At 39.4% G+C, this 25,481-nt stretch overlaps 1 protein-coding gene across 8 annotated transcripts in view; it reads right to left on the reverse strand.

Moving 5' to 3' along the window:
* Positions 1-25,481, reverse strand: part of GRIN2D (glutamate ionotropic receptor NMDA type subunit 2D) — a 688,972-nt gene that overhangs the window by 166,267 nt on the left and 497,224 nt on the right. For all 8 annotated transcript variants that reach the window (XM_072110452.1, XM_072110450.1, XM_072110451.1 and 5 more), the window contains one exon: positions 12,770-12,981. In XM_072110452.1, coding sequence (XP_071966553.1) covers positions 12,770-12,981 — 212 coding nt within the window. The remainder of the gene's footprint in view (positions 1-12,769; positions 12,982-25,481) is intronic.

Here is a 25,481-nt window from a genome sequence, read left to right on the forward strand (position 1 = left end):
ACACATTATAATAAATGGAATGCAGAACTGGGGAAACAAATCCACCATGAAGATTGGGCTTCCGCTATATATTGGGCCTCTAAGGCATCCCATTCAGCTAACCTGATGGAGGACCATCTCAAAGTATTGACAAGATGGTACCTAACCCCCAGCAAATTGGCAAGAATTTTCCTGGGCTCCTCTGAGAAATGTTGGAGAGGCTGTAATGAGGTAGGAACACTGTCCCATATATTTTGGGGGTGTCCAATATTGGACAATTTCTGGACAGAGGTCTAAGGTTTCAGTTAAGAGGGTGGAGAAAGATAAAGCCTTAGCTCTGGTGGGAGTGAGTATTAAAAAGGTGCCAACTGCTAGCCGCAAAATGGTTAATCATATACTGATGTCTGCCAAACTCCTAATAGCCAGAAACTGGAAGAAGAAATCTCCCCCTAAAGTTCAAGAGTTAAATGACTTGCTAGCTGAGCATTGTAGCTTTGAAAGATTGTTCACTCACAAAAATGGGACCCCCCACCTATTCAGAAAAATGTGGGATCCATGGATTTCTCTGTTTCCACAGCTCACCCCGGGATGCCCAGGTATATCAGCTTAAAAGGTACTCAATATCCATGCATGTTCTCATTTTGGTAGCTTCAACAACTCTTGTGTGAAATATTCCACTCGTGAGAGGTGGTTGATCATACCACAAATTACCTAAGTTTTGTTAGTTATGTTCTTGTTGTTTAATGTTCCCTTGTCCAAATGTTGGGCTTGATAGTTAAGTATGATCGACTATTTGAACCTATAAGTACAAATAATATTTTGTGCGATACTAGCGTATGTTCTAGATCATATAAACCCAGGCATATAAATGTACCTTTCCTTAGGCATGTCTCTTAATAAAATGCTTCAATTTTCTCTATAGCTCCAAAGAATGTATGCTTGTTAATGGCAACGTGTCGTACATCACTGGATATTATGTCTGTACTTTTGAAAAATCCTTTCAATAAAAACTTATTGTTTAAAAAAAAAAATCACAACTCCCTTCTAAATGGTGGCGCACTCATTATGATATCAGTTAGCAGCTGACATCATGGTGTGTGTGACTGGACCGCACAGTAAGTCAAAGATGAAGACGGAGCTGAAGACAGAAGAGGACCTGCGGGGGAAATCGGAAAGGTGAGTACAGAGTTTATTTCATAGACTCGAGTGTAAGCAGAGTTAGGGTTTTCAGCACATTTTTCGGCTTATACCAGAGTATAAACGGTAAGTTGTAAGAATTTTTTAGGTCCAAATTTTCATCAAATAACAGAACCCTTTTCATTAAAAGGTATATGAATTGTGGAACAACACACGTAGTGTATCTCATAGAATGAACTACGTGTAAATTACAGTGATTTAGGGATGCACTGCCCTAAAGCTGAAGGATAGAATTTTGGAGCATATTACGAGTGCTAATCCCATAACCATATCTAGCACAAAAATCCATCACAGGAGCGTCTAAACACTTTAAAGATCATCATTCTGGATCAGTAATATCCATGAAAGTCACTGCGATAGATTCTGCTGCCCCTGTCAAGAGAGGTGGGGATCACAACGAAAAACTTTTCATGAGAGAAGCCAGAGGAATTTTACTTTTAGACACACAACACCCATCTGGTCTAAATCACAAAAATGACATCTCATATGTTTACTAGTATAATTTTTCCCCCTCTGGTAACATTTGATCCGTGTATCATGATCCTAAGAACTAAATCTGCCTAGTATCTGAAGGGTTAACAAGAGTCTGATCACATATACTATGCTACCTTGTGATTTGGGAGTGACTTCCACCCACCCAGGGTTCATGCTTTCTTATTAAGGCGCCCTTGCTGTCATGAGCCAGGTAAAAATAAGGACCTGCTTTGAGAGGTCCAATACACGTCACCTGTTTTCCATGTGCACATTTTTTGTTATGTCTGTCTTTTTCAATATGCAACAATGAACTAAATGTTTCTATGGACTACACCCTTATAGTAGCTATATTGTTGTACATAGGGGACACTATTATAGTAGTTATATTGTTGTACATAGGGAGCAGCATTATAGTAGTTATATTCTTGTACATAAGGGGCAGTATTATAGTAGTTATATTCTTGTACATAAGGGGCAGTATTATAGTAGTTATATTGTTGTACATAGGGGTAGTATTATAGTAGTTATATTGTTGTACATAGGGGCAGTATTATAGTAGTTATATTGTTGTACATAGGGAGCAGTATTATAGTAGTTATATTCTTGAACACAGGGGGCAGTATTATAGTAGTTATATTTTTGTACATGGTCACAGCATTATAGTAGTTATATTCTTGTACATGGTCACAGCATTATAGTAGTTATATTCTTGTACATGGTCACAGCATTATAGTAGTTATTACATTCCTGTATATAGAGTGCAGTATATTAGTAGTTATATTCTTGTACATAGGGGGAAGTTTTATAGTAGTTATATTTCTGTACATGGAAGCAGTATTATAGTAGTTGTATTCTTGTACATAGAAACAGTATTATAGTAGTTATATTCTTGTATATAGGGGCAGTATTATAGTAGTTATATTCTTGTACATGGTGGCAGCATTATAGTAGTTATATTCCTGTACATGGAATGCAGTATATTAGTAGTTATATTCCTGTACATAGGGGGTAGTAGTATAGTAGTTATATTCTTGTACATAGGGGCAGTATTATAGTAGTTGTATTCTTGTACATAGAAACAGCATTATAGTAGTTATATTCTTGTACATAGGGGGCAGTATTATATTAGTTATATTCTTGTTCATAGAAAAAGTATTATAGTAGTTATATTCTTGCTCATAGGGGGCAGTATTATAGTGGTTACACTACCGCTCAAAAGATTGGGGTCACCTAGACAATTTTGTATTTTCCATGGAAATTCATACTTTTATTTTTCAAATGAGTTGAAAAATGAATAGAAAATATAGTCCAGACATTGACATGGTTTGATTTTTTTTTCATTTGAAATAATAATTTTCTCTTTCAAACTTTCCCTCCCTTTGCTTTGTATTGCAGACCTTTGGCATTATAGCTGTTAATTTGCTGAGGTAATCTGAAGAAATGTTATCCCATGCTTTCAGAAGCCTCTCTCACAAGCTGGAATGGCTTGATGGACACTTTTTGCATACCATACAGCCAAACTGCTCCTACAACAGCTCAATGTGGTTGAGATCTGCTGACTGGGCTGGCCACTCCATTACAGATAGATACCAGCTGCCTGCTTCTTCCCTAAATAGTTCATCTATAATTTGGAGGTGCGCTTTGGGTCATTGTCCTGTTGTAGGATGAATTTGACTCCAATCAAGTGCTGTCCACAGGGCATGGTGCTGAAAAATTGAGTTATTGAAAATCCCTTTGACCTTGTACAAATCTCCCGCTTTACCAGCACCAAAGCAACCACAGGCCATAACATTGCCTCCACCATGCTGGACAGATGGCATCAGCCGCTCTTCCAGCATCTTTTCATCTGTCCTGCGTCTCACAAATGTTCTTCTGTGTGATCAAAACACCTCAAACTTAGATCGGCTGTCCATAACACTTTTTTCCAGGCTTCCTCTGTCCAATGTCTGTGTTCTTTTGTTCATATTCATCTTTTAATTCTATTATCCAGTCTCATATATTGCTTTTTCTTTGCCATTTCAGGAAATCTTCAGTTAATTGGCAATTTGTCACATGGAATGGCTTTCATTTTTAAGAATAAACTGTCGCGTTTTACATGACAGTCCTTTTCTTTGTAATAAACACAAGAAAAAAGAGTGTGCTACAAAGTGCCCATTACACAATATAATCTTTATTAATTCATGAAAGTACACATAACAAAACAACATTGAAAATCAATTAAAAGTACACCAGTACTACACAAAACAAAGGAAGGAGAAAAGACAATCCTTTTTTCTCCCTTCACCACCCCTGACCAAAAGTGTTGGGACAAATGGATAAGTTACAAACGATTTGGTAAGTACCTACATCAACAAGGTATCGATAGCCACAATCTTAATATATATAAATGAATATATGTGCAATCCACAAAAAGCTTGCCGACTCCCCTGCAAGGAATATGAAGTGTGCCAATAAAGATAAAGTGCAAGAGATCCTTTCCTGCGAAAACAAGAAAAAACAACAAGCAAGGGTTTGCCATGTGCCAGGCACAGCACCTAGGTGAGAGCAGCAAAAATGGCAAAAAGAGGCACCAAACCGTACCCAACACTACACCATGGTCGGGGTGGGAGGCTCCCCATGCATATCATCGCTACAAACAACTTCCTCAGAGGTTTGGTCAGGAGTGGATAGGGAGAAAAAAGGATTCTCTTTTCTCCTTCCTTTGTTTTGTGTAGTACTTGTGTACTTTTAATTGATTTTAAATGTTGTTTTTTTATGTGTACTTTCATGAATTAATACATATTATATTGTGTTATAGGCCCTTTGTAGCACACTCCTTTTTCTTGTGTTTATTATGATATTCTTTGCTGTGTGGGCCAGTTCAAGACTAGTCAGTCGTGCACGCCCAACTCTGTTTTGTGGCTTGTTCTTTTTTTTTTGGCCATTGCGATAGTTTCATAGAACAAACAAGTGTGAAGCTCCAGATTCTCAACCAGCTCAAAGAAAGGTCAGTTTTATAGCTTCTCTAATCAGCCAAACCTTTTTCAGCTGTGGTAGCATACTTAAAAAAGGGTTTTCAGGTGGTAGTGTATATTCTTGTACATACAGGACAGTATTATAATAGTTATAATCTTTTTCATAGGAGCAGTATTATAGTAGTTATATTCTTATATATAGGGTACCGTATTATAGTAGTTATATTCTTTTACATACAGGAGAGTATTATAGTAGTTATATTCTTGTTCATAGGAGCAGCATTATTGTAGTTATACGTAGAGGCAGTAATATTGTAGTTATATTCTTGTACATAGGGGGCAGTAATAAAGTAGTTTCTGGTTTATCATTTTTGTCTGGTTTGTGCGTCAGGACTGACAGAGAAAGGTTGCAATTATATCTGTAAAATACTGTATTTTTGTTAATAACATTAAATTAACCCCTTAAGGACGCAGCCTGTTTGCAGGTTAAGGCTCTCAACTTTTTTTTGAAATTTGAACAGTGTCTCTTCCTGTGGTAATAACTTTTGAACACTGTTACTTATCAAAGCGATTCTGAGATTGTTTTTTCCCCACATGTTGTACTTCATTTTAGTGGTAAATTTTGGCTGATAAGTTTTGCGTTTATTTACAAAAAAAAGAAAAAAATGATGAATTTTTAGAAAAATTTGCCATTTTCGAAATTCAAAATCACAGCGTTTTCAGGCAGATAGATTTACCACCTAAATAACTTGCAGAATAACATTTCCCATTTGTCTACTTTTCATTTTCATAATTTTTGAAATGTTTGGATAATTTATTTTGACGTCACGCGGCCTACAAATCGAATAGCGATTTTCCGTATTTTCGGAATTGACTGGGGATAAATACTGTTTGAAATCAAATTTTACATATTTAGCAACAAAACCCCCTATATAACCAACCCATTTTCAAATCTGCACCCCACAAACTATCAGAAACAGCACTTACAAAAATTGTTAACCCCTTGAGATCTTCATAGTAATTGAATCAAAATGGCGGTGAAATTTAGAATGGTCAAATTTTGTCGGTTATACGTTCATTTAGCCCTAAAATTTACACATTTCCAAAAGATAAAAAGAGAAAACTCACCATAATATTTGTTCTACAATTTCCCCTGAGTGCAGCGGCCCCCCACATGTGGCCGTTACTTGTGTTATGGGGGCACAGCGAGGCGCAGAAGGGAAGGAGCACCCTGCAGCTGCCAGGATTTTAGTTTTCTGGTTGCCCCCTTTTGAAGGCTATAACATTTTCGCTTTTCCGTTATTTGGGCCATGTGATGGCATTTTTTTTGCGGGCTGAGATGCTTTTTCCAGTGTTACCATTTTGGGGTTGGTATCACCTATTGTTGAAAATTTTGGAACTTTTTTTGAGGTCATGAGTAGAAAAGCATCAATTCTGTACTGGATTTTTTACTTTTTTTTTTTTTTTGTGTTCACCGTATAGCCTAATAATCCTGTTATCTTTATTCTATGGGTCGATACGATTACGGGGATACCAGACATGAATATTTTTTCTTATGTTTTACTAAATTTGCCAAATAAAACCCTAATGTGGGGAAAAATCTATCATTTTTGCATCGCTGTCTTCCAAGTGGCATAACATTGTTACGTTTTTGGCTACAGAGCTGGTTGATGGCTTGTTTTTTGCGGGACATGTTGTTCTTTGCAACAATATCATTCTGGAGTACATATGTTTTGTTGATCACTTTTTATTGCATTTTTAGTGGCATATAATAGGTAAAAATCATAATTTTTGGCGCGTTTTTAACGTTTTTTTTTTACGGCGTTCATCATATGGGTTCAATAGTTATTTAGTTTTATTCTATGGATTGTTACGGACGCGGTGATACTATATATGTGGGGTTTGTGTTATGATTTAGACTTTTTTGAGTGTTATATGTCTCTTTATATGTTTTGGGGCTTATGGGCATTTTTAGTGATTTATAAAGTAATTTTTTATTGAAAAACATTTTTTTTTACATTTTTTTACATGATCCACCATGGGATATGAACAAGCAATCATCTGATTGCTTGTTCTTGATAATACTCTGCAATACTAATGTATTGCAGGGTATTATCAGTGCCAGCCCATGCAGATGCATAGGCTGACACTTTGCCTTTAAGATGACGTCACAGACGCCATCTTAAAGGTAAACCCTCCAGGCTTCTCTGGGGTCCCGATCGGACCCCAGAGGTGCCAAAACAGCGATCGCCCCCCCCCCCGAAAACGGTGCGGGGGGGCCGATCGTGGGGTAAAGACCCCCAGAAGACATGTTAAATGCCGTGGTCGCCCACTCCGACCGCGGGTGTTAGCCGGGGATGTCAACGGTAGATTACCGTTGAAATCCCGCGGCTAACGATGCCGGTTCGGCTGCTATACAGCGCTGAACCGGCATCGTCTCTGCGCAGTAGCTGTACTGCGCTGAGCGCTATTCGCGGGACTCAGCGCAGTACAGCTACGGCGCAGAGCGCTAAGGGGTTAAAGAATGTGTTATTTTGTTATCCTGAGTATATTTAAGAATCTTGTTTTCGTGGGAATAACTCTTTATTAACCCTTTAATTTTCAGATTTGGTTAAAGTTACCACTGGGGTGCCACAGGGGTTGGTATTGGGCCCCATTTTTTAATATTTTTTATGAATTACGTCATAGAAGGTTTATACAGTAGAGTTTACATTTTTACATATACTAAGCTCTGCAAAGTGATTAATACCGAGACCGATAGCATAACATTACAGATGGATTTGTGGAAGCTGGAGGAATTGTCAGAGAAATGGTTGAGGAGATGTAACATAGATAAATGTAAGGTTATGCACTTTGTTTAGAACATATATATTTTTTTTTTGTTTCCATGGCCAGTCAATTTCTCGTTTAAACTTTAATTGAAAAAAGTATGCATCAAAAGAGGCATTGATTCTCATACTAAGATATACTCTATACTAAGGAACTCCCACAGGATGTTGTTATGTTGGACTCTTTGGACTTTTTGGGTGACCCTGGGTGACTTTTTTGAGAGCAAAAATATCATGGGTTAAGAATTTGTTTAATTCTTATAGAATGGGCTTGATAGATCTGTCTTTTTATAACCTTTAGATTCTTTAGTATCTTTAGATACTGTGGCAACATATATGGCAGATGAAATCAATATTGACAAATATAAAGTAATGCACCTTGGCCACAGAAACTGTTACTGAATTATATTCTACATATCCAGTAAATGAACAACAATTAGGGACTTTAGAAAAATAAAGAGACTTGGGTATTGGGGCATAGTAAGCTGGTATAAACTGCAGTACTCTGTGTTGAGCTACAACAACAAATAATTAATGGTATATAAAAAGAGAGATAAGAGTGCTAGAAACTAGAGCAAAGGACGTGCATTGTGGATGAAAAAGAAGATTCACATTTTTAGATGCTTTTCTGATGACAATGTAGGTTGATCCAGATATTGTTCAGTTTGCTACATTTGGATGCAAAAATAAATGTTTTGACTAATATAGGAAAATTGATGATCAGCCTATAGAGAACTTTACCTTATTCAACACTAGAATCATAGCTGGACGTGTCAGACCTGTGTCTTTTTCCAATCTTATTAGTTATGGAGCTATGCAGTGTTGGGTATACAGAACTCTGTGGCTATACAGTTACACTTGCACAGCCCTTTCAATCCCTTCTTTGTACTGAACTCTCATTTCCAGTGTAACCATCAGAAAATGTGGCAGTAACCAATTTATATGCTGTAAACCAACAGGGCTCCAAACAGTTCCCACTTTAGGGCTCTACATCACTTCACTTGCAGATACTATGTCATAAGATTCACTATAAACACATTTACAACCCTGGCTTTATATAGCTATTTTTCACAAGCTAATATTAATTTCCTGTTATTTTAGCTTATATGAAAATGTGCCCACATCGCTAGGTCTTCTTCAAACTAGCTACAAAGCCTTGTAATGAACATTGAATGGCAAAAGTATTCAGCTTACAAATAATAAAAATATTTTCTCAATGAAAATATTAAGTCTTCTGAATTATCTAAGAAATAAAGGCAAATATCAGAAACACCAAAACAAATTATGACTGAATATTCACCATTTACATTTATGAATGTTCTTTCTATGCCAGCATACAGTGATATTGCTGCTTAAATCATTTCTCTGCCTGTAGTCAGTGAAGTCTGTGTACATGTAAGACTCCTTCCATAAATTGTAAGTACTGCATTTTTAATGTCTGCAGTGTTTAATGATCCTGCCGTGAAACAGACCCCTCCAGCAGAAATGAAAACAAAGCAGCGTATAAAATTAGCAAAAAAGACAAAGTTAATAATTAAACAATTGATGTGTATATGCATGGGGTTGAGAATCTAATATCTAGAGGACCATACTCGTATGTATTAGACAAGGTTACATGCTTCAGGTTTGCCATGAGGATATGACATTACAAAAGTAATTACAATATACAGGCAGTCCTCGGGTTATGTACAAGATAGGTTTGTACTTAAGTTGAATTTGTATGCAAGTCGGAATGGTATCTTTTATAATTGTAGCTCCAGAAAAAAAAAATGTCCCAGTGACAACTGGATTTTCAAAATTTTTAGCAGCATTTAGTGGCTAGGAAGAAAGATAGATACACTGTCACTTCAAGGCAGGTAGACAGTATATAGGGCAGACAGTATATAGGGCAGCGGTGGCGAACCTATGGCACGCGTGCCAGGGAGGGCACGCAGAGCCTTCTCTGTCGGCGCGCACTCAATGGCCCCAGCCACCTTCAGCATTGCGATGTGTCCCACTCCTGATCCTGGAGCGTGGAGCTAGCAGAGCCTACTGCTCTTGTTCTACCTGGCTGCTGCCAGCTTTACAATCACAAGAACTTCAGCAAGGAACAGCGTCCAGCCACAGGTCAAATGTTAAGTGTGGGTGGAATCTCTGTTGCATGATGCAGTCACAGCGTCTGCTCATTCAGCCCCTGATTCCTTCCCACATGTTGTAGGAACGAACTGCAGACAGAGATGAAGCTGGACGTCAGAGGAAGTGAACGGGTGAGCTTTATCTGCTGCTCATCCCCATGCCTTTTGGTCTCTCCTGAACATCATTAACATCCCTGGTCATTAGTCACTCAATCTGTACAAGACTGCTGCAATCCAAGCCATAGCAGACAGTCCTGTGTAATACACAGCAATCCTGTCACATACAGGTTACACAGGACTGTCTGCTTTACATGGAGGGAAACACAACAGCAGTAAGAAAGGAAGCAAGAAAGCTGCATCAACCTTGTGTATAATATAGGGTCCCATGGTGGGGAAACCCCTGTGAGTAACTAACAAACATCCTATTGCACTGTATTTTACACAGGGCTGCTACAGCTAGAAACCTTTCTTTTGTTATATAGTACCTGCCGCAGTCCTGTGTAAACTCAAACAGGACTGCTCAACTTAGTAGCTCCCTATTTATTTTTTAATAACACAGGACTACTGCAGGTTTTCTAGTTATCCACAATGGCAATATTAGGCCGCGTTTAGATGTTGCGTCTAAACAGAATTCAAACGCAACGGGGAGGAACTGCACCCAATCATAAACAAAAACCACATGTTCTGTATGCAAACAATGCTAAACAAGTTGCGCTTATTCCCTAATGTATGAGTTTAGGACCTTTCAGGGTTAAATTTCCATATTGGCACTGTTCAATATGTAAGCAGGTTTGCGGTTGTAGTTTGGGCACTCGGCCTCTAAAACGTTTGCCATCACTGGTATAGGGGAAGATTTATCACTAGGCAGGATTTTGAGCAGTTGTCTATGTGTTAGACTGGCAGGTTTCCAACAGTTGGATTTATCTGGTGTATGTGCAGTATTAAATGTATTCAGCTGTGTGTGCCCTATGTGAATAGACTGCACCATTCCCACGTATGTTTAACATCTGCTCAATTTCTGCCTTTTTGCGATGTTTTTGCACAGGAAATTCTCAGATACCTCAAACATAAAATTGAGCAAAAATTTTAAAATTGCGCAAGTTTGAGATAAATCTCCCCCTGTAGTAGCAATGGACCCACATACACCACCTCCTATGTGGTGTAAGTTTGTGATTAAATTTGCGTTCTTATGAAAATTCTCAGTTGATAAATGTGGTGTTGCACGTTGTTGCACACTCTGTGGTGTATTTTTTCCTCCATTGTGTCACTTTAGAGTTGCCTTTTTTTCTTGCTAAAAAAAAACAAAAAAAAAAACATGTTTGTGCAAAAATTTGCGACAATTATACGCCAAGAAGCTACATAGGACTAATGATAATTCACCCCCTAGAGTGTGTACCAAATTACTGCTACATCATTCAGCAAAGGTAACTATAGCAGTACAATATGGTCATACACTCTGAGCCGCTACACAGAGACTTCTACCACCATCAACATCAGCAACTCACTGATATATTACTGTAAGTAACATGCCTGTGTTTGCTTTCATTAACTATTTAATAACCCAATTCAGCCCCAGTAACATGTAAAAGTACAGTGTTACTAATCAATTTAAGGGTTCCTATGGAGCACTAAAAGAAGCTTAGGGCTGCAATCAATTTAACCTGGAAAAATCTGCTGTAATGGATATAGAATTTTTAAATAAAACCTATAATGTAATACCATGTTTTAATCATACTAATAAAATTTATATTATTGCCTTGATTCTTTCCCCATTGCCATTTCCCCCAATCCCAATGCTGCTCATAGCAACTGGTAACAACACAGATTTCATTTTTTATACAATGTTCTTGTACAATGAAATGCTGTGCTATAACAGTTTTCCGGTCACATAATTTTCACAGATCTGCCCGAAATATTGGGACACTAAGATTTGTGCGGACCTTGCATGTTCTTTTTAGTGTAGACTGCTTTCAGAGGTATTTAAGATGTTTCTGCCCCAGATTTGTGTCGCACGTGACACCTTTGGGGCACGGCTGCACTAGTCATCATGCAATACAAATTAGGGGGTGTTCCGGAGCTCAGTCGGACTATGCGCCAGATTAAACATGCAAAGTCCAACAGAATTGTGTTGCATGTCCCATGTTCAAGGTGCACTTTGTCAAACAAAACTAACTTGAGGTACAAGGGGGTCATTTAACTTTAGTCTAGAACTTTGTGGCTTTCATTTTTGGGGGGCTTGTTTAATTTATCTTAACGGCTGATCAGGTATTTGCAGAGCCGAATTATGCGGCGGTGCCCCTGAACAATGGTATCAGAGACAGTCAGCGATCTCTGGGATCGATGTGCAGCAATGCCGAACCATCAATAATATGTACAATCTGCAGCTGTGGTCCGCATGTAGTGATGCTGAGGATGTTGCACATCACCACCTTAGAGAAGGGACCATACAGTATCTCACTCTCCCAGCTCACAATTTTATACAGCCAAGGGTCCATGGTTGTCTTAATCCACTATGTTACTTAATCCAATAGGTTATTGCATGTGGGCAGGCAAGCATGGGGTGGTGAGCAGTACTCAGTGCTGGGCATCCTGTTACAGGCTTATTCATTATACAGCTCTATGTATCTCATGGCTTCTTACTACCCATCATTGCACCCTGGGGCTATTGACTAACAAATGAGCTAATAAAGCACCAGCTCACACCAGATTTTTGCATCCCCAATGGTGAATGCTAATGGTCACTTAAAGATCACATGACCCTCCATCTGCGACCAGGAATGTCTAGGTGATGAGGTATCAGACAAGAGGCTTCACTTTACATATCAAGAAAGCAGAACAGAACTATTAATGGTAAATTACCTAATATCCAGCCCACCACCACTTACACACACGTTACAAAACACATGAGGAAAGTGGCCAACCCCTTTAAGATGTAAAAAAGTATGAATATAACTTTGTTTCCCCATAAGTATTCAATATTGTAATCAGTTTAATGAATAATGTGGAAATATCCTGGAATAACTGTATTCAAACTTTGTTAGGTTTTTAATGTATAAAAGTGAAATGAATATTATTTACTTATCTGTTCCCTTAAGGTCCCCTGTTAAACACCTAGTTGACCCAATTTACAGAATTTATAACAGTGACTCCAATTTTTATATACTGTATATGCAAAGCCTGACCAATATTTTCTGAATCAGAATGGATAAATTTGCAGACGTACTTGTCAGTTCTGTTGAGTTGTTTGCGGCAGGGTACAGAGTCTCTGATGCAGGTTCCTGTTGCTGGATCAACACCTTCCACTATTACAAATGGTCGCTCCTCTAGAGTTGCCACAGTTAAATGCTGGTCATCATCCACAGGCTGCAGAAACTTCCCATAACGAGACCAGACAGGGTATTTCATCCGCAGGTCACCATGTTCCCAGATTCCAACCTAAGCGAACACAAATATATAGACATAATATTAATTTAAATTTTGAAGACAACGGGGCACATTTACTAAGGACAGTACATCAGTTTACACTTTCTTTTAGGTGCCAATTGCTTGCACAGGTATTTAAGAAGGGACCGCACCACATTTGTGTCGCAGCTGCTCTATCCTTCATGTAACACAAATTTCATCACCAATTATAAGAATGATAATTTTGGTGATATGTTTTCCATTTATTTATGAGAAAATCAGATATTTGGTGAAAATTTGGAAGAATTCTAGATTTTCGAAATTCAAAATGTTCTACTTTTTCCACACATAGTTATAATAGCAAAATAACTTAATAAATAACTTTCACCGAATGTCTACTTTATGTGGACATGGTTTTTTATGCATTCTCTCAGTGTTCTCAGAGATCAGACCTAACACAAATCGTCTGGTCTAGCCAACTATTTATTAGTTATGTGCATTGTGATCCCTGATGAACGTGTTCAGGAAACGAGTCGGATCTAATAAAAAATCTATAGGAGAGCTAGTGGGGGATAGATAATTATCTATGGCTGCCTAGTACAGTCCACGGGCTAAATACAGCAATGGACTGACAATAGTGACAGCACACTCTATCCTGACATCCCAATATTACATAGCCTCCCAAGCACATCTACTGATCTTAGTCCCCTATCAGAGTTTATCTCTCTGTTGCCTGAGGTCATAATATCTTTTTTACCAACACTTATTGGTGTAGGGTCTACACTGTGGGTAGCACAGTTTTTGTATTTTCCATACGTTCCTGGAAATTTTAATAGTTCATTAAAGGTTAAGTTTTAACCAGTGTATACTCCCTCTACTTTTTCTCAGTGAACAGTGTCCTTTAATAGGGAGGTTAACAATTATATAACCCACTTTCAGTGAATGCTATGGTGATACCTTATTTATATAGTTTTTTATATATTTTTACAATTTTACTGGAGAAAAAAATAATATAAAGAAAATCTTATTTGTTTTTGTATCACCATCTTTTCGGAGATTTAACTGTAATTTTTTGTTGTTGACAGAACTGGTTTAGGGTTTATTTTTTATGTGTTGAGCTTTCCTTTTCAGTGGTACCATTGTGGCGCAGATAACTTTTTTGGCAAGTTTTTTGGGTTTTGTTTTTTCGGCGTTTACCGAGTGGGTCCAGTAATATTTATGAGTTAATTTACAGATTGTTACTGATGTGGCAATATCAAATATGTGGTTTTTTTTGGTGATTTTGTGTATTTTTTTACTTTATTAGATGTGTATACGGAATGTTTAGGGCACTTTCCCTTTATTGAATTAATTCTTTTTATTACAGAAACTTTATTAAGTGTATTAAACTAAAATTTTTTATTTTTTAACAGATTGGATTGAAAAAGCAATGCTTTGATCGCTTGTTCAAGCCATCATTCATATAACACATTGAGCTGCTAGAAGGCAGGACCCTGCTCCGAGAGATAGCCAGGGCTGTGATCAGAGCAGCGGACCCCTGCATTAGGCGTCTGATTCACAAGAAATGCCCCTTACATGCTGCAGGAATCACCGATTGCGGGTATTAGAGGCGGGTGTCATCTATAATATACAGGCAACATCCGCAGCTTCTGGAGCCGCCTCAGTTCAGGAGTCAGCGCCAGAAGATTAACGTAATAGTACTGCAAAATGCAGGAATATACCTCCCACCATCCATACAATGTGTGATGAGAAAACAATCTCAAAATTACCTTGATATGCATTACAGGCGGTCCCCTACTTAAGAACACTCGACTTACATACGACCCATAGTTACAAACGGACCTCTGGATATAGGTAATTTATTGTACTTTAGTCCTAGGCTACAATAATCAGCTGTAACAGTTATCACAGGTGTCTGTAATGAAGCTTTAGTGTTAATTCTGGTTCTTATGACAACCCAACATTTTTAAAATCCAATTGTCACAGAGGCCAAAAAAGTTCTGGCTGGGATTACAATAATAAAGTATACAGTTCCGACTTACATACAAACTCAACTTAAGAACAAACCTACAGACCCTATCTTGTATGTAACCCGGGGACTGCCTGTATTATAAAGCATTTGAAGGCTATACCCACTTATAGTGACACAGGGCAGTTTTCAAAAATCGGGCTTGGTCCAGAATCCCTGAAGTGGCTTGCTCCATAAGGGGTTAATTATATTGAATTAAATATTTAGAATTATGCAAATCTTGCAAAAGAAAGATGATTTTTTTTGTACGCCTAATAAAAGTTTGGTATAATTAAATTAATCGCATTCACCCTTGAAAAATGCTATGAAATCTAACTACATGTGGTCATTTTATTACGTAACAGCTTTTTTTATCTGCTTTAAATCCATGCTTATGAGAAACAATGAATACTCAATTATTAAACTTTGAAATGTATCCGTAATCCAAAAAAACAAGATCTCACAACCCAGTCTTGGCACCAACACCCAAAATTGAAAAAGCTCCAATCCCGGTTATTTAACTCTTTAGATACAACTGTACAAAGTTAAATATAACTTTAAAGTTTATGAAAAAAAAGTCCTTACACAAAAAACAATACACAAAAAATGTCTAAAGTTATGGTGTCCAGAAGTATTTCAGGTGGTATTTAGGTTCCAAAAGAAATGCTGAAAAATGTTATTAGAAAAAACCATGTCAATATACTGATCAGAAAGGGTTAATAAGAGCTCAGCACTAGGACATTTGAAACCTAAGATTGTAGAAACGTAGAAAATGGTTGCGGAGAAAAAGGGTTAAAATCATTTAACTCTAGTCTTATTGATACGTGCAATTACAGTAGATATTGTTGTATGTGTGAATGCAAATCCAGCAATAGATATAAAATTGAGATAACAAAAATCAAAGTTCTGTAAAAAGTACATGCATGAAAGGGATTACAGAATTGAAAGAAGAACTTTTAAATCCAGCTTGATTCTCAAAAAATACACTAACTTTAATGGAACATTAGCCATTTCCTAATGTGTGGTGCGTTCTTCACACAAACAAAATTTTACCATTTGGGATGTTGCCAAGTGAATTTGTTATTGATTCATTAGAAGAATTGGGCTTTCTAATTACTAGAAAATAATATTAACGCTTTCTTTGGGGATTAATTTGGTTTTGTTTACTTAGTGAATAATATTTATACCAAAAAAATGCTGTGCATTCTGTCCATGCATAGCAATGTCAATTGCATTCATTGTAAAATTGTATGACATTGCTACGGTATATTGCTGGAAACCAAAACCCTAGGTAATGTTAAGTGTATCTTCCTTCATTGGCTTGATAAACAGCATTTACAAGCATGCAAGACGCGTGCATTGTTATGCAAGTGACCAAGCGCTGAGCAAACAGTGTCAGTGCCCCAGGAGCTCCAAATAGGTTCATTTGGCTAGTGTAGAAATCAGTTTTTGGACGAAACTATTCTATGCCATATCAAGCATCAGCTAATCTACCCCTAAGTACAGGTATGTTTGGGTCAGAATGACCGTTTTGAAATGATAGATTTCCTTCAAGTCTTCCTCTTGCTTTCAGCCTATGATGGTGATTTTACTTTTATTTTTCTACATAATCTGATCGAGCAGCTTTTTCTCAGTTTTTTCTCAGAATGTTCTTTAGTTGATATAATGAAAAAGCCACAAGTAGTAAACATGCGGAAAAAACCCTATCCAGTTAACCAATATGCATTCATTTTTAGTGACGCAGGAACTGTGTCATGTAGTTTAAATTGTTTGTGGGTAAATGTCAACTCTTATCAGCCTGGTGTTTTATCAGTTTGGAGCAGAACCAAAAAGTTCAAAAGGTTAGAGCACAGGGTTGCAGGTAAAAAAATGCATAGCACAACGGTACGGGTAAATGTTCATATGGGAGTAAGGAGTTGTATTTTTACAAGGTATAAGTAATTTGGTGATTGTTAAAGGGGATATATATCAGTGAAAGGTTTAGAAGGACATTCTAATTTAAGAAAGCGCACAAGGTATCAATATCAGAATTTAACATACAATTAAATATTGAATATTAAGTGAAAATATTTAGTAATTTTCAACTGTAAATTGTGCATTAATAATTTGTATACCATATAAAGACACCTTAATATTCTACTACTAGTTTTAAAAAAGCTTCTTCTCTTTAAGGGGCACTGTTTATTATAATAAATGATTTCAAGATTGCATAGAAAAATAATTTATTATAAATTTGCACTATTGTGCATTTTAATATTGATGGTTATTTATGTACATGGGGAACTGTTTGTGCATGAAATGTGTATTTATTTTTCACGTCACATACATAGGTGCGAGAGAAAGTAGGGATGCAAACAATGTAACTGTGGACTGCACAGTCCAGACATCATCTTGGTGAAAACTGAAAGGATTAGAAGAAATGGAAGAAGAGTAAGTATAGTGGGAAGGAGTAGGGTGCAGGCAGGGGAGAGGGCTACTAGGAACTATGTGACTTTTGGCTACTGGGGACAGTGCACTATTGCTACTAGGGAGCAGGGCACTGTGAGTATTAGAGGCAAGGTTCTGTGTCTACAGGGGGGAAGGAAGTTTACTCAGGGGTAAGGCACTGTAACAACACTGGGGACAATGAATTTTGACTGCTGTAAATCCTAGATATTGTTGGGACCTGTGACTATTGGCTAATGTGGGGACTTTGGGCTTCTGTCAAATAAACACACACACTCAGCTTTATGCATTAGACTAGTTAAAGCTCCCAGCGTCGCCCAGGATAGTTAATAACTGCTCTTAGCTACAACAAAATAGAATGGGTTAACAAAAAATATTTTTTAGGCATCTATAGACTCTCATTTCAGTGACTGTCTGTCGCTGGCAGGCTCATTTCAGTGACTGTCTGTCGCTGGCAGGCTCATTTCAGTGACTGTCTATCTCTGGCAATCTCATCTCATCATGTTTGGGTGGGTTTCCTCCGGGTCCTCCGGTTTCCTCCTACATCCCAAAACATACTGCTAGGTTGTTTAGATTGTGAGCCCCATGGGACAGGGACCAATTTGGCATACTTTGTGTAGAGCTGCGTAATCCTATATAAATAAAGAATTATTATTATTATTATTATCATCATCTCTGATTGTTTTCCAAGGGCAACTGGAACAGTTTAACCTCAGACATTTCTAGCCAATTTCTAGCTTAGACCAGAATCATGGCTCAGCTTCCAACTGCCACACCACAGCAGACAATGGCTCCTGTATATGGTGGTTAATAAGTGAATTTTGGAAAGCACTGACATTTTGGCTAAAAACCAAGTCTACAACGTTCCCTAAGTCACAGAGAGTGGCTGTGCAAAATTTGGTAATTGTAAACGTGATGGTACAGATTCCTTTAGCAAACATACATACATACACACATATACACTCAGCTTTATATATTAGATTACTGGGAATGGTAGACTTTCCTCCACCTAACACTCTGCCCCCGGTTTTGGTCATGGGCACCATAACTTAGAAAGCCCCATGACAATGACAATTGATAAAATCTAAAGATATTTATTTAAAAAACAATAATAATCCTTGATACAAAATATAGCTACTCCTTAATACAAACTCTAGTTTACAAACCATTTTAATAAATAAAAAAAACTGTTATTGATATATAGTCCATCGTGAACATGTATCTGAAAGACACTCAGAAGCAGGATTTTGTTCATTCCCTGACAGGTAGAGGAGGCTTAGATACAGCTGCACTGCAGACAATGGGACAGATTTATAAAAAGCATCCTAATGTTAGACAGTGCAGTGTTAGACTAGACAGTCTTATTCTGCACCAGATTTATATAAGTGTCTAATGCTGGGTAATAAATCTGTGCTTGTATAAGACTGTCTAGTCGTACTCTGCACCTCCTATTACTTGGCTTACGCCAAGGACTAGAGATGAGCGAGCATACTCGTCCGAGCTTGATGCCCATTCGAGCATTAACGTACTCGCAACTGCTCGGTGCTCGAACTAGTATTTCGCCCGCTCGAGAAAATGGCATCTAGAGGCATTTAGATTTTTGGCGGACAGAAAAAGAGCCCATCACAAGCCAGGAGACTCTGCAGTACACCCACCATCACGTGGTACACTTACATGTTGATAGCAATGGTTGGCTTGCCTGATCAGGTGACCCTGGAACATACTAGCCCCTGCCCGCACTGATCGGATCATTCTCTGTCTGGATGCCGTTAGGGATAGAGCTGCTGCTGGTCAGGGATAGCATTAGGGTGTTCTAGTAGATTACTGTTAGGTAGCAGTGATTCTAAAAGAACCTTACTGTTAGGCAGGAGTGATTCTCAAAGAACCCAACAGCCCTTGTTAGGGCTACATTAGCATTTTTCAAAAGTTAAAGCGACAGACTCCTCAAATCCTTTTGTGTGCAGTCAGTGTAGGTTAGAAACTGGCCATAGCTAGTGAACTAGAGGGCTAGGGGTAGAGGACGAGAGAGTGGGGGTGGGCATCCAATTACTGCAGGGGTCAGAGGCCGTGGTCCTGGGCGGGGTGAGACAACACCTGCTGATGAGGGAGCAGGGGAACGGTGCAGAGCTACACTCCCTAGCTTCAAGAGGGGACCATTGCTCAGTCCTTATTGACTGTCCAGCATGTATGGGCAGAAGAAGAGGAGTTGGAGGAGAAGGAGGAAATGGAGAGTCAGGCCATTGAGGGGAGTGAATTCTGGCGCATATGGCAGATTTTATGCTGGGCTCCCTATCCCGTGACCCTCGCGTTCGAAGAATTTTTTCCAGCACAGATTACTGGGTATTCACTCTCCTGGACCCATGGTACAAGTAAAATCTTTCCACTCTCAACCCTGTAGAGGAATGGAGTGTGAGAGTGCATGAATACCAGCAGGTGCACAAGCTGAAACAGTATTTACCTTCTGACAGCGATAGCGGCAGAGGGCGTACTTCTGCGGGACAAGTAGGAAGAGTAGACGAGCTGGCAGCTTGTGCAGCACTGGCAGGGGTACGCTTTACAAGACCTTTGCCAGTTTTATGTCACCCCAGCAAGACACTGTCACCTGTCCCCAGTCTCGGCAGAGTAGGGCTAATCTTTACAGAAAGATGGTGAGGGAGTACGTAGTTGACCATACCGTTGTCCTAAATGATCACACAGCTCCCTACAACTACTGGGTTTCAAAGCTGGACATCTGGCCCGAACTGGTGCTGTACGACTTGGAGGTTCTTGCCTGCCCTGCCACTAGCTTGTTGTCAGAGCGGGATTTCAGTGCAGCTGGTGGCATCATCACTGATAAGCGTACACGCCTGTCGACTGACAGCGCTGACAGGCTGACGCTTATCAAGATGAATCAAGCATGGATTTCATATGATTTCCATTCTCCACCAGGTGAAAGCAGCTCAACCTGAATAATTCTCATGTATGCAGACCTCCTACTCATTCTCCTCCTTCTCCTCCTCTTTGTACACTAAAGCAGAGGAAACTGGCTATTTTTTGCCAGGGGCAACCCGCTCTAGCTATAGTACTATATCTATTTAATTTTTCTGGAGGGTCACCTACCCGGTCCTCTGTTTTAAACAATTTTTGGGAGTGCCACATACAGGTACTCTATCTATTTAATTTTTCTGGAGGGCCACCTACCCACTCCTCTGTTTTGAAAACTTTTTTGGACTGCCACATACAGGCACTATCCAAATTTAATTGTCTCCATAGCAGCCTCCTCATGTTGTCTCTATAGCAGCCTTCACATGTCGTCTTTATAGCTGCCTCCACACGTTGTCTCCATAGCTGCCTTCACATGTCGTCCCCTTAGCAAACAAGCTGCTTCAGGCTCATTTTTTGGATGTTACACCAGATACGTTATGGAACTTGGTCACTCTGTCGCCGCAATGCTGTGTTATTGACTAAATATACCGTCAACCTTTTGTTCACATAGGAAATCATTTCAGCACTTCTTGCTCACCTCCTTTGGTTCCTCTCTGCTGCCATAACCAGGCCAAATACTAATACGTACAGTGCTACATGTTATCCTCGCCAAAGGAATTTTTAAAATTGCTTTGAAGCCTGAGTCCATTTGGGGTTTGTCGCTATGCCACTCCCTAGCCTGCCGCTGCTGCCGCTGCCTCCGCATGCCGTCCCCTATAGTGTTAGGGTCAATTATTGGGCGTTTTAGATACTATCTCGCCTCACTTGGTCACTCTGTCATCAACATGCTGTTGCCCATAATTTTGGCATAATGGTGCGATTAGGCAGCCTCAGAGGCATCCATGCATGTTGCCCCTGCTGTTTCCTGTCCATTTCCGTGGTGTTTCTATCATTTTCTGAGGTTTCCAGGTTTTTGGCCAAGCTTCCCTGTGCAGAGCCTTGGTCCACTTGAAAAATGCTTGAGTCTCCCATTGACTTCATTGGGGTCCGTTATTCGAAACGAGCACTTGAGCATCGGAAAAAGTTCAACTCCAGTAACGAGCACTTGAGCATTTTAGTGCTCGTTAATCTCTAGTTAGGACAAGTATTTCTAAAGCATGGACCTTTTTTGTCATGAGGACACACTCCTTTTGTCGAGCTAGTCATTGAAGAGCAAGAAAACGGTCTAAAACCCCTTAAAAATGTGGTGCAGTTTTTTAGTGCTAACTACGACAGAATTCTGTCATGGACAGATTACTAAATCTCCCCTAATGTCCATGAGAGGTTTAGATATAATAGGTTAGTAAACTGTGCCCAGGAGAGATTTTGATACCGCAATTAACCAGACGTTGCCCATGAGAGACCTAGATACACCAACTAAGCAGATGCTGCCCATGAGAGACTTAAATAGAGTAGCTCCCGAGACAATGCCCAGAAAAGACTAATATACAGCAGCTCAGCAGACGGTGCCTAGAAGATACCTAGATAAAGCTGAGCTTATTGCATAACAAAACAGCCTTAAGATTTTAGTTAAAGCAGCAAGTAAAACTGTAGTGATAGGGATACTGCAGAGACTAAGGTGTACATTTGATTCATGCCGTGAGTCAAAATAATAAATATTTGGTGGACATATTGTGGTATCTTGGAATCTTCTGAACTGAGTATATGTACACCGTCAACTTTGTAGGTCTAAATACATGTTAGTGAAAATATGTGAGGGTGTTTGGCACAGAATGCTATCCAGCAGTCTTAGGCCATGTTCACACAGGGTTTGCCTGAGTTGCGTTTTTAAATTCATGCAATAAGGAATGAGCACTATGGGTCATATTTATAATGCAGTCTACACCAGAATTCTGGCATAGACTTCACATAAATACATGTACAAACTGCTTCCACATGTATTTATGAAGTATTTGCACTAGTATTGTGTTGTGGCTGCACTATGATGGATGCAACACAGTACTGTGCACAAAAAGGGGCACTCTAGTGTGTACTCGCACCGGACGTCACTTATGTCGGCAAGTCCAACAGCTCCATCAAGATTGTAATTACTTTCCCATTCTTTGAAGTGAATGAAATTGAAGCCTAGAGAGAGCCAGGATGGCCACTAAAATAGGGAAAAAGCTGTCTGTTTCTGGCCCAGTCTGTATTGCAAAACAGCGCATTGGGTTGTTGCTCACCTATCATATGGATAGGTATTTAGTAAAGTTAGCTTTTAATACCTCTGCAGAACTTGTTTCCTTAATTGTTTTACTTGTAATCGAACTAAAGTGAATCTCTACCACTGAATACTGTTATATATCTAAATAGATCTGTTTTAATGTATCTATATACATATATTTTCTAAATCCTTGGCACATATTTAAATTTAAAGGGGTTTTCTTGGATTTTTTTAAATTGAGATATAAAGTACTCACCAATAACCCACTAGTCCCATTCAATGGCTGCCTAGGTCCCTTTTCATGTAAGCTAACAGGTGTCTTGCATGAAATGCCTTCAAATACCAGCTCACTCAATTACTTGCCTGATTATTATGCAGATAAATTCTGGTACCCAGAAAACATAAAAAGCTCTTTATAAAATATAATTAAAATTGTATAAGCTTTTATTAGTTCCATAATTGTTTAGCTTTCAGAAATCAATCTTTGAGCTTGAAGATCCCACAAATCATCAATTTAAAGGCATAAAGGGGAAATAATTAAATCATTTTTTTATAGAGAATACTTCATCAGTCCACAAAATTCATCAATTTCGTGCAAAAAAAACATGTTGCATGTGCTAGGAGATTAATGGAACCTGCTTTTATAATTCTTGGAACTGTACTACATTCAGTTTCGTTTAGGGACACAGTAGTTCAGCTCTACAACACAGTTTGCTCTGGTAATGGCAAAAATACTCCTGGCATTGCATTGCTGTCACTGATAGCAGAATAATTAGTACAAATTGAAAAGCTTTTAATATCAGCCACCATACCGATGATACCCAGGGATTAGAAGTCTTCCTCAGCTGTAGCTAATATTAAGGTTAGAGATGAGCGAGCACTAAAATGCTCGGGTACTCGTTATTCGAGACGAACTTTTCCCGATGCTCGAGTGCTCGTTTCGAGTAACGAGCCCCATTGAAGTCAATGGGAGACTCGAGCATTTTTCAAGGGGACCAAGGCTCTGCACAGGGAAGCTTGGCCAAACACCTGGGAACCTCAGAAAAGGATGGAAACACCACGGAAATGGACAGGAAACAGCAGGGGCAGCATGCATGGATGCCTCTGAGGCTGCTTAATCGCACCATTATGCCAAAATTATGGGCAACAGCATGGCCATGACAGAGTGACCGAATGAGGCTAGATAGCATCTAAAACATCCAATAATTGACCCTGACACTATAGGGGACGGCATGCAGAGGCAGCGGCAGCAGCGGCAGGCTAGAGAGTGGCATGGCAACATACCCTAAATGGACTCAGGCTTCAAACCAATGGGTGGCAGAGAGGAACCAAAGGAGGTGAGCAAGAAGCGCTCAAATAATATCGGTACATGATAAAAGTTTGCCAGTATATTTTGTGGATTACACAGCAGGGTGGCGACAAAGTTAACATGGAAGCCATGAAAACAATCCAAAATTCTGCCTGACACAGCTCGTTTGATAAGGGGACCATGTATGGAGGCAGTGAACTAGTAGTAGATTAAAGGTGCTGCAGTTAAAACTATGTTAGTTGGATCTTGGCATGGAGCTGGCGCTCCGCTGCCAGGCGAGCTTTTGCCAATCCAAGCCCCTGTCTCTAGGCTACTCCCCAAACAGCACTTCTAAGAACCTTTTGTATAAGATCAAGTGTAGTAGCGTTCTTATAAGTTTGGGATATGGCGGGTGAGGGGAATGTAAACATCTGCGCAAGAAGCGCTGAAATAATATCCGTAAATGAAAAAAGTTTTCCAGTATATTTTGTGGCTTACACAGAACGGTGGCGACAAAGTTAACAAGTTTGATGCGGAATGCCCTGTAATAGCTCTTGGGCGGTGTGCCTTTTATCACCTAGGCTCAGCAGTTTGAGCACCGCCTGCTGTCGCTTAGCGACGGCACTGCTGCTGTACCTAGAGCTACCGACTGATGGCGCCATGCCCACGGATGGTAATTCGGAGGAGGAGGAGGAGGTGGAGGAGGGGTGGGTGGAGGAGGAGGCATAGTAGGCCTGAAACACCTGGACCGAGGTAGGCCCCGCAATCCTCTGCGTCGGCAGTATATGACCAGCCCCAGGGTCAGACTCGGTCCCAGCCTGCACCAAGTTAAGTGTAGTAGCATTCTTATAAGTTTGGAATATGGCGGGTGAGGGGAATGTAAACAGATGCGCAAGAAGCGCTGAAATAATATCCGTAAATGGTAAAAGTTTGCCAGTATATTTTGAGGATTACACAGCAGGGTGGCGACAAAGTTAACAAGTTTGTTGTGGAAGCCATGAAAACAACCCAAAATTCTGCCTGACACAGCACGTTTGATAAGGCGGCCATGTATGGAGGCAGTGAACTAGTAGTAGATTAAAGGTGCTGCAGTTAAAACTATGTTAGTTGGTTCTTGGCATGGAGCTGGCGCTCCGCTGCCAGGCGAGCTTTCGCCAATCCAAGCCCCTGTCTCTAGGCTACTCCCCAAACAGCACTTCTAAGAACCTTTTGTATAAGATCAAGTGTAGTAGCGTTCTTATAAGTTTAGGATATGGCGGGTGAGGGGAATGTAAACAGATGCGCAAGAAGCGCTGAAATAATATCCCTAAATGGTAAAAGTTTGCCAGTGTATTTTGTGGATAACACAGCAGGGTGGCGACAAAGTTAACAACTTTGATGTGGAATCCATGAAAACAACCCAAATTTCGGCCTGACACACCTCGTTTGATAAAGGGACGATGTATGGAGGCAGCTATATGGACGACTTTTGGAGGTAGCAATGGAGACAACGTGTGGAGGCTGCTATGGAGACAATTCAATTTGGATAGTGCCTGTATGTGGCAGTCCAAAAAAGTTTTCAAACCAGAGGAGCAGGTAGGTGGCCCTCCAGAAAAATGGAATAGATTGAGTGCCTGTATGTGGCAGTCCAAAAAAGTTTTCAAACCAGAGGAGCAGGTAGGTGGCCCTCCATAAAAATGGAATAGATT

This window comes from Engystomops pustulosus, chromosome 6 (genome assembly GCF_040894005.1).
Source record: "Engystomops pustulosus chromosome 6, aEngPut4.maternal, whole genome shotgun sequence".
In the NCBI taxonomy this organism is placed as follows: Eukaryota; Metazoa; Chordata; class Amphibia; order Anura; family Leptodactylidae; genus Engystomops; species Engystomops pustulosus.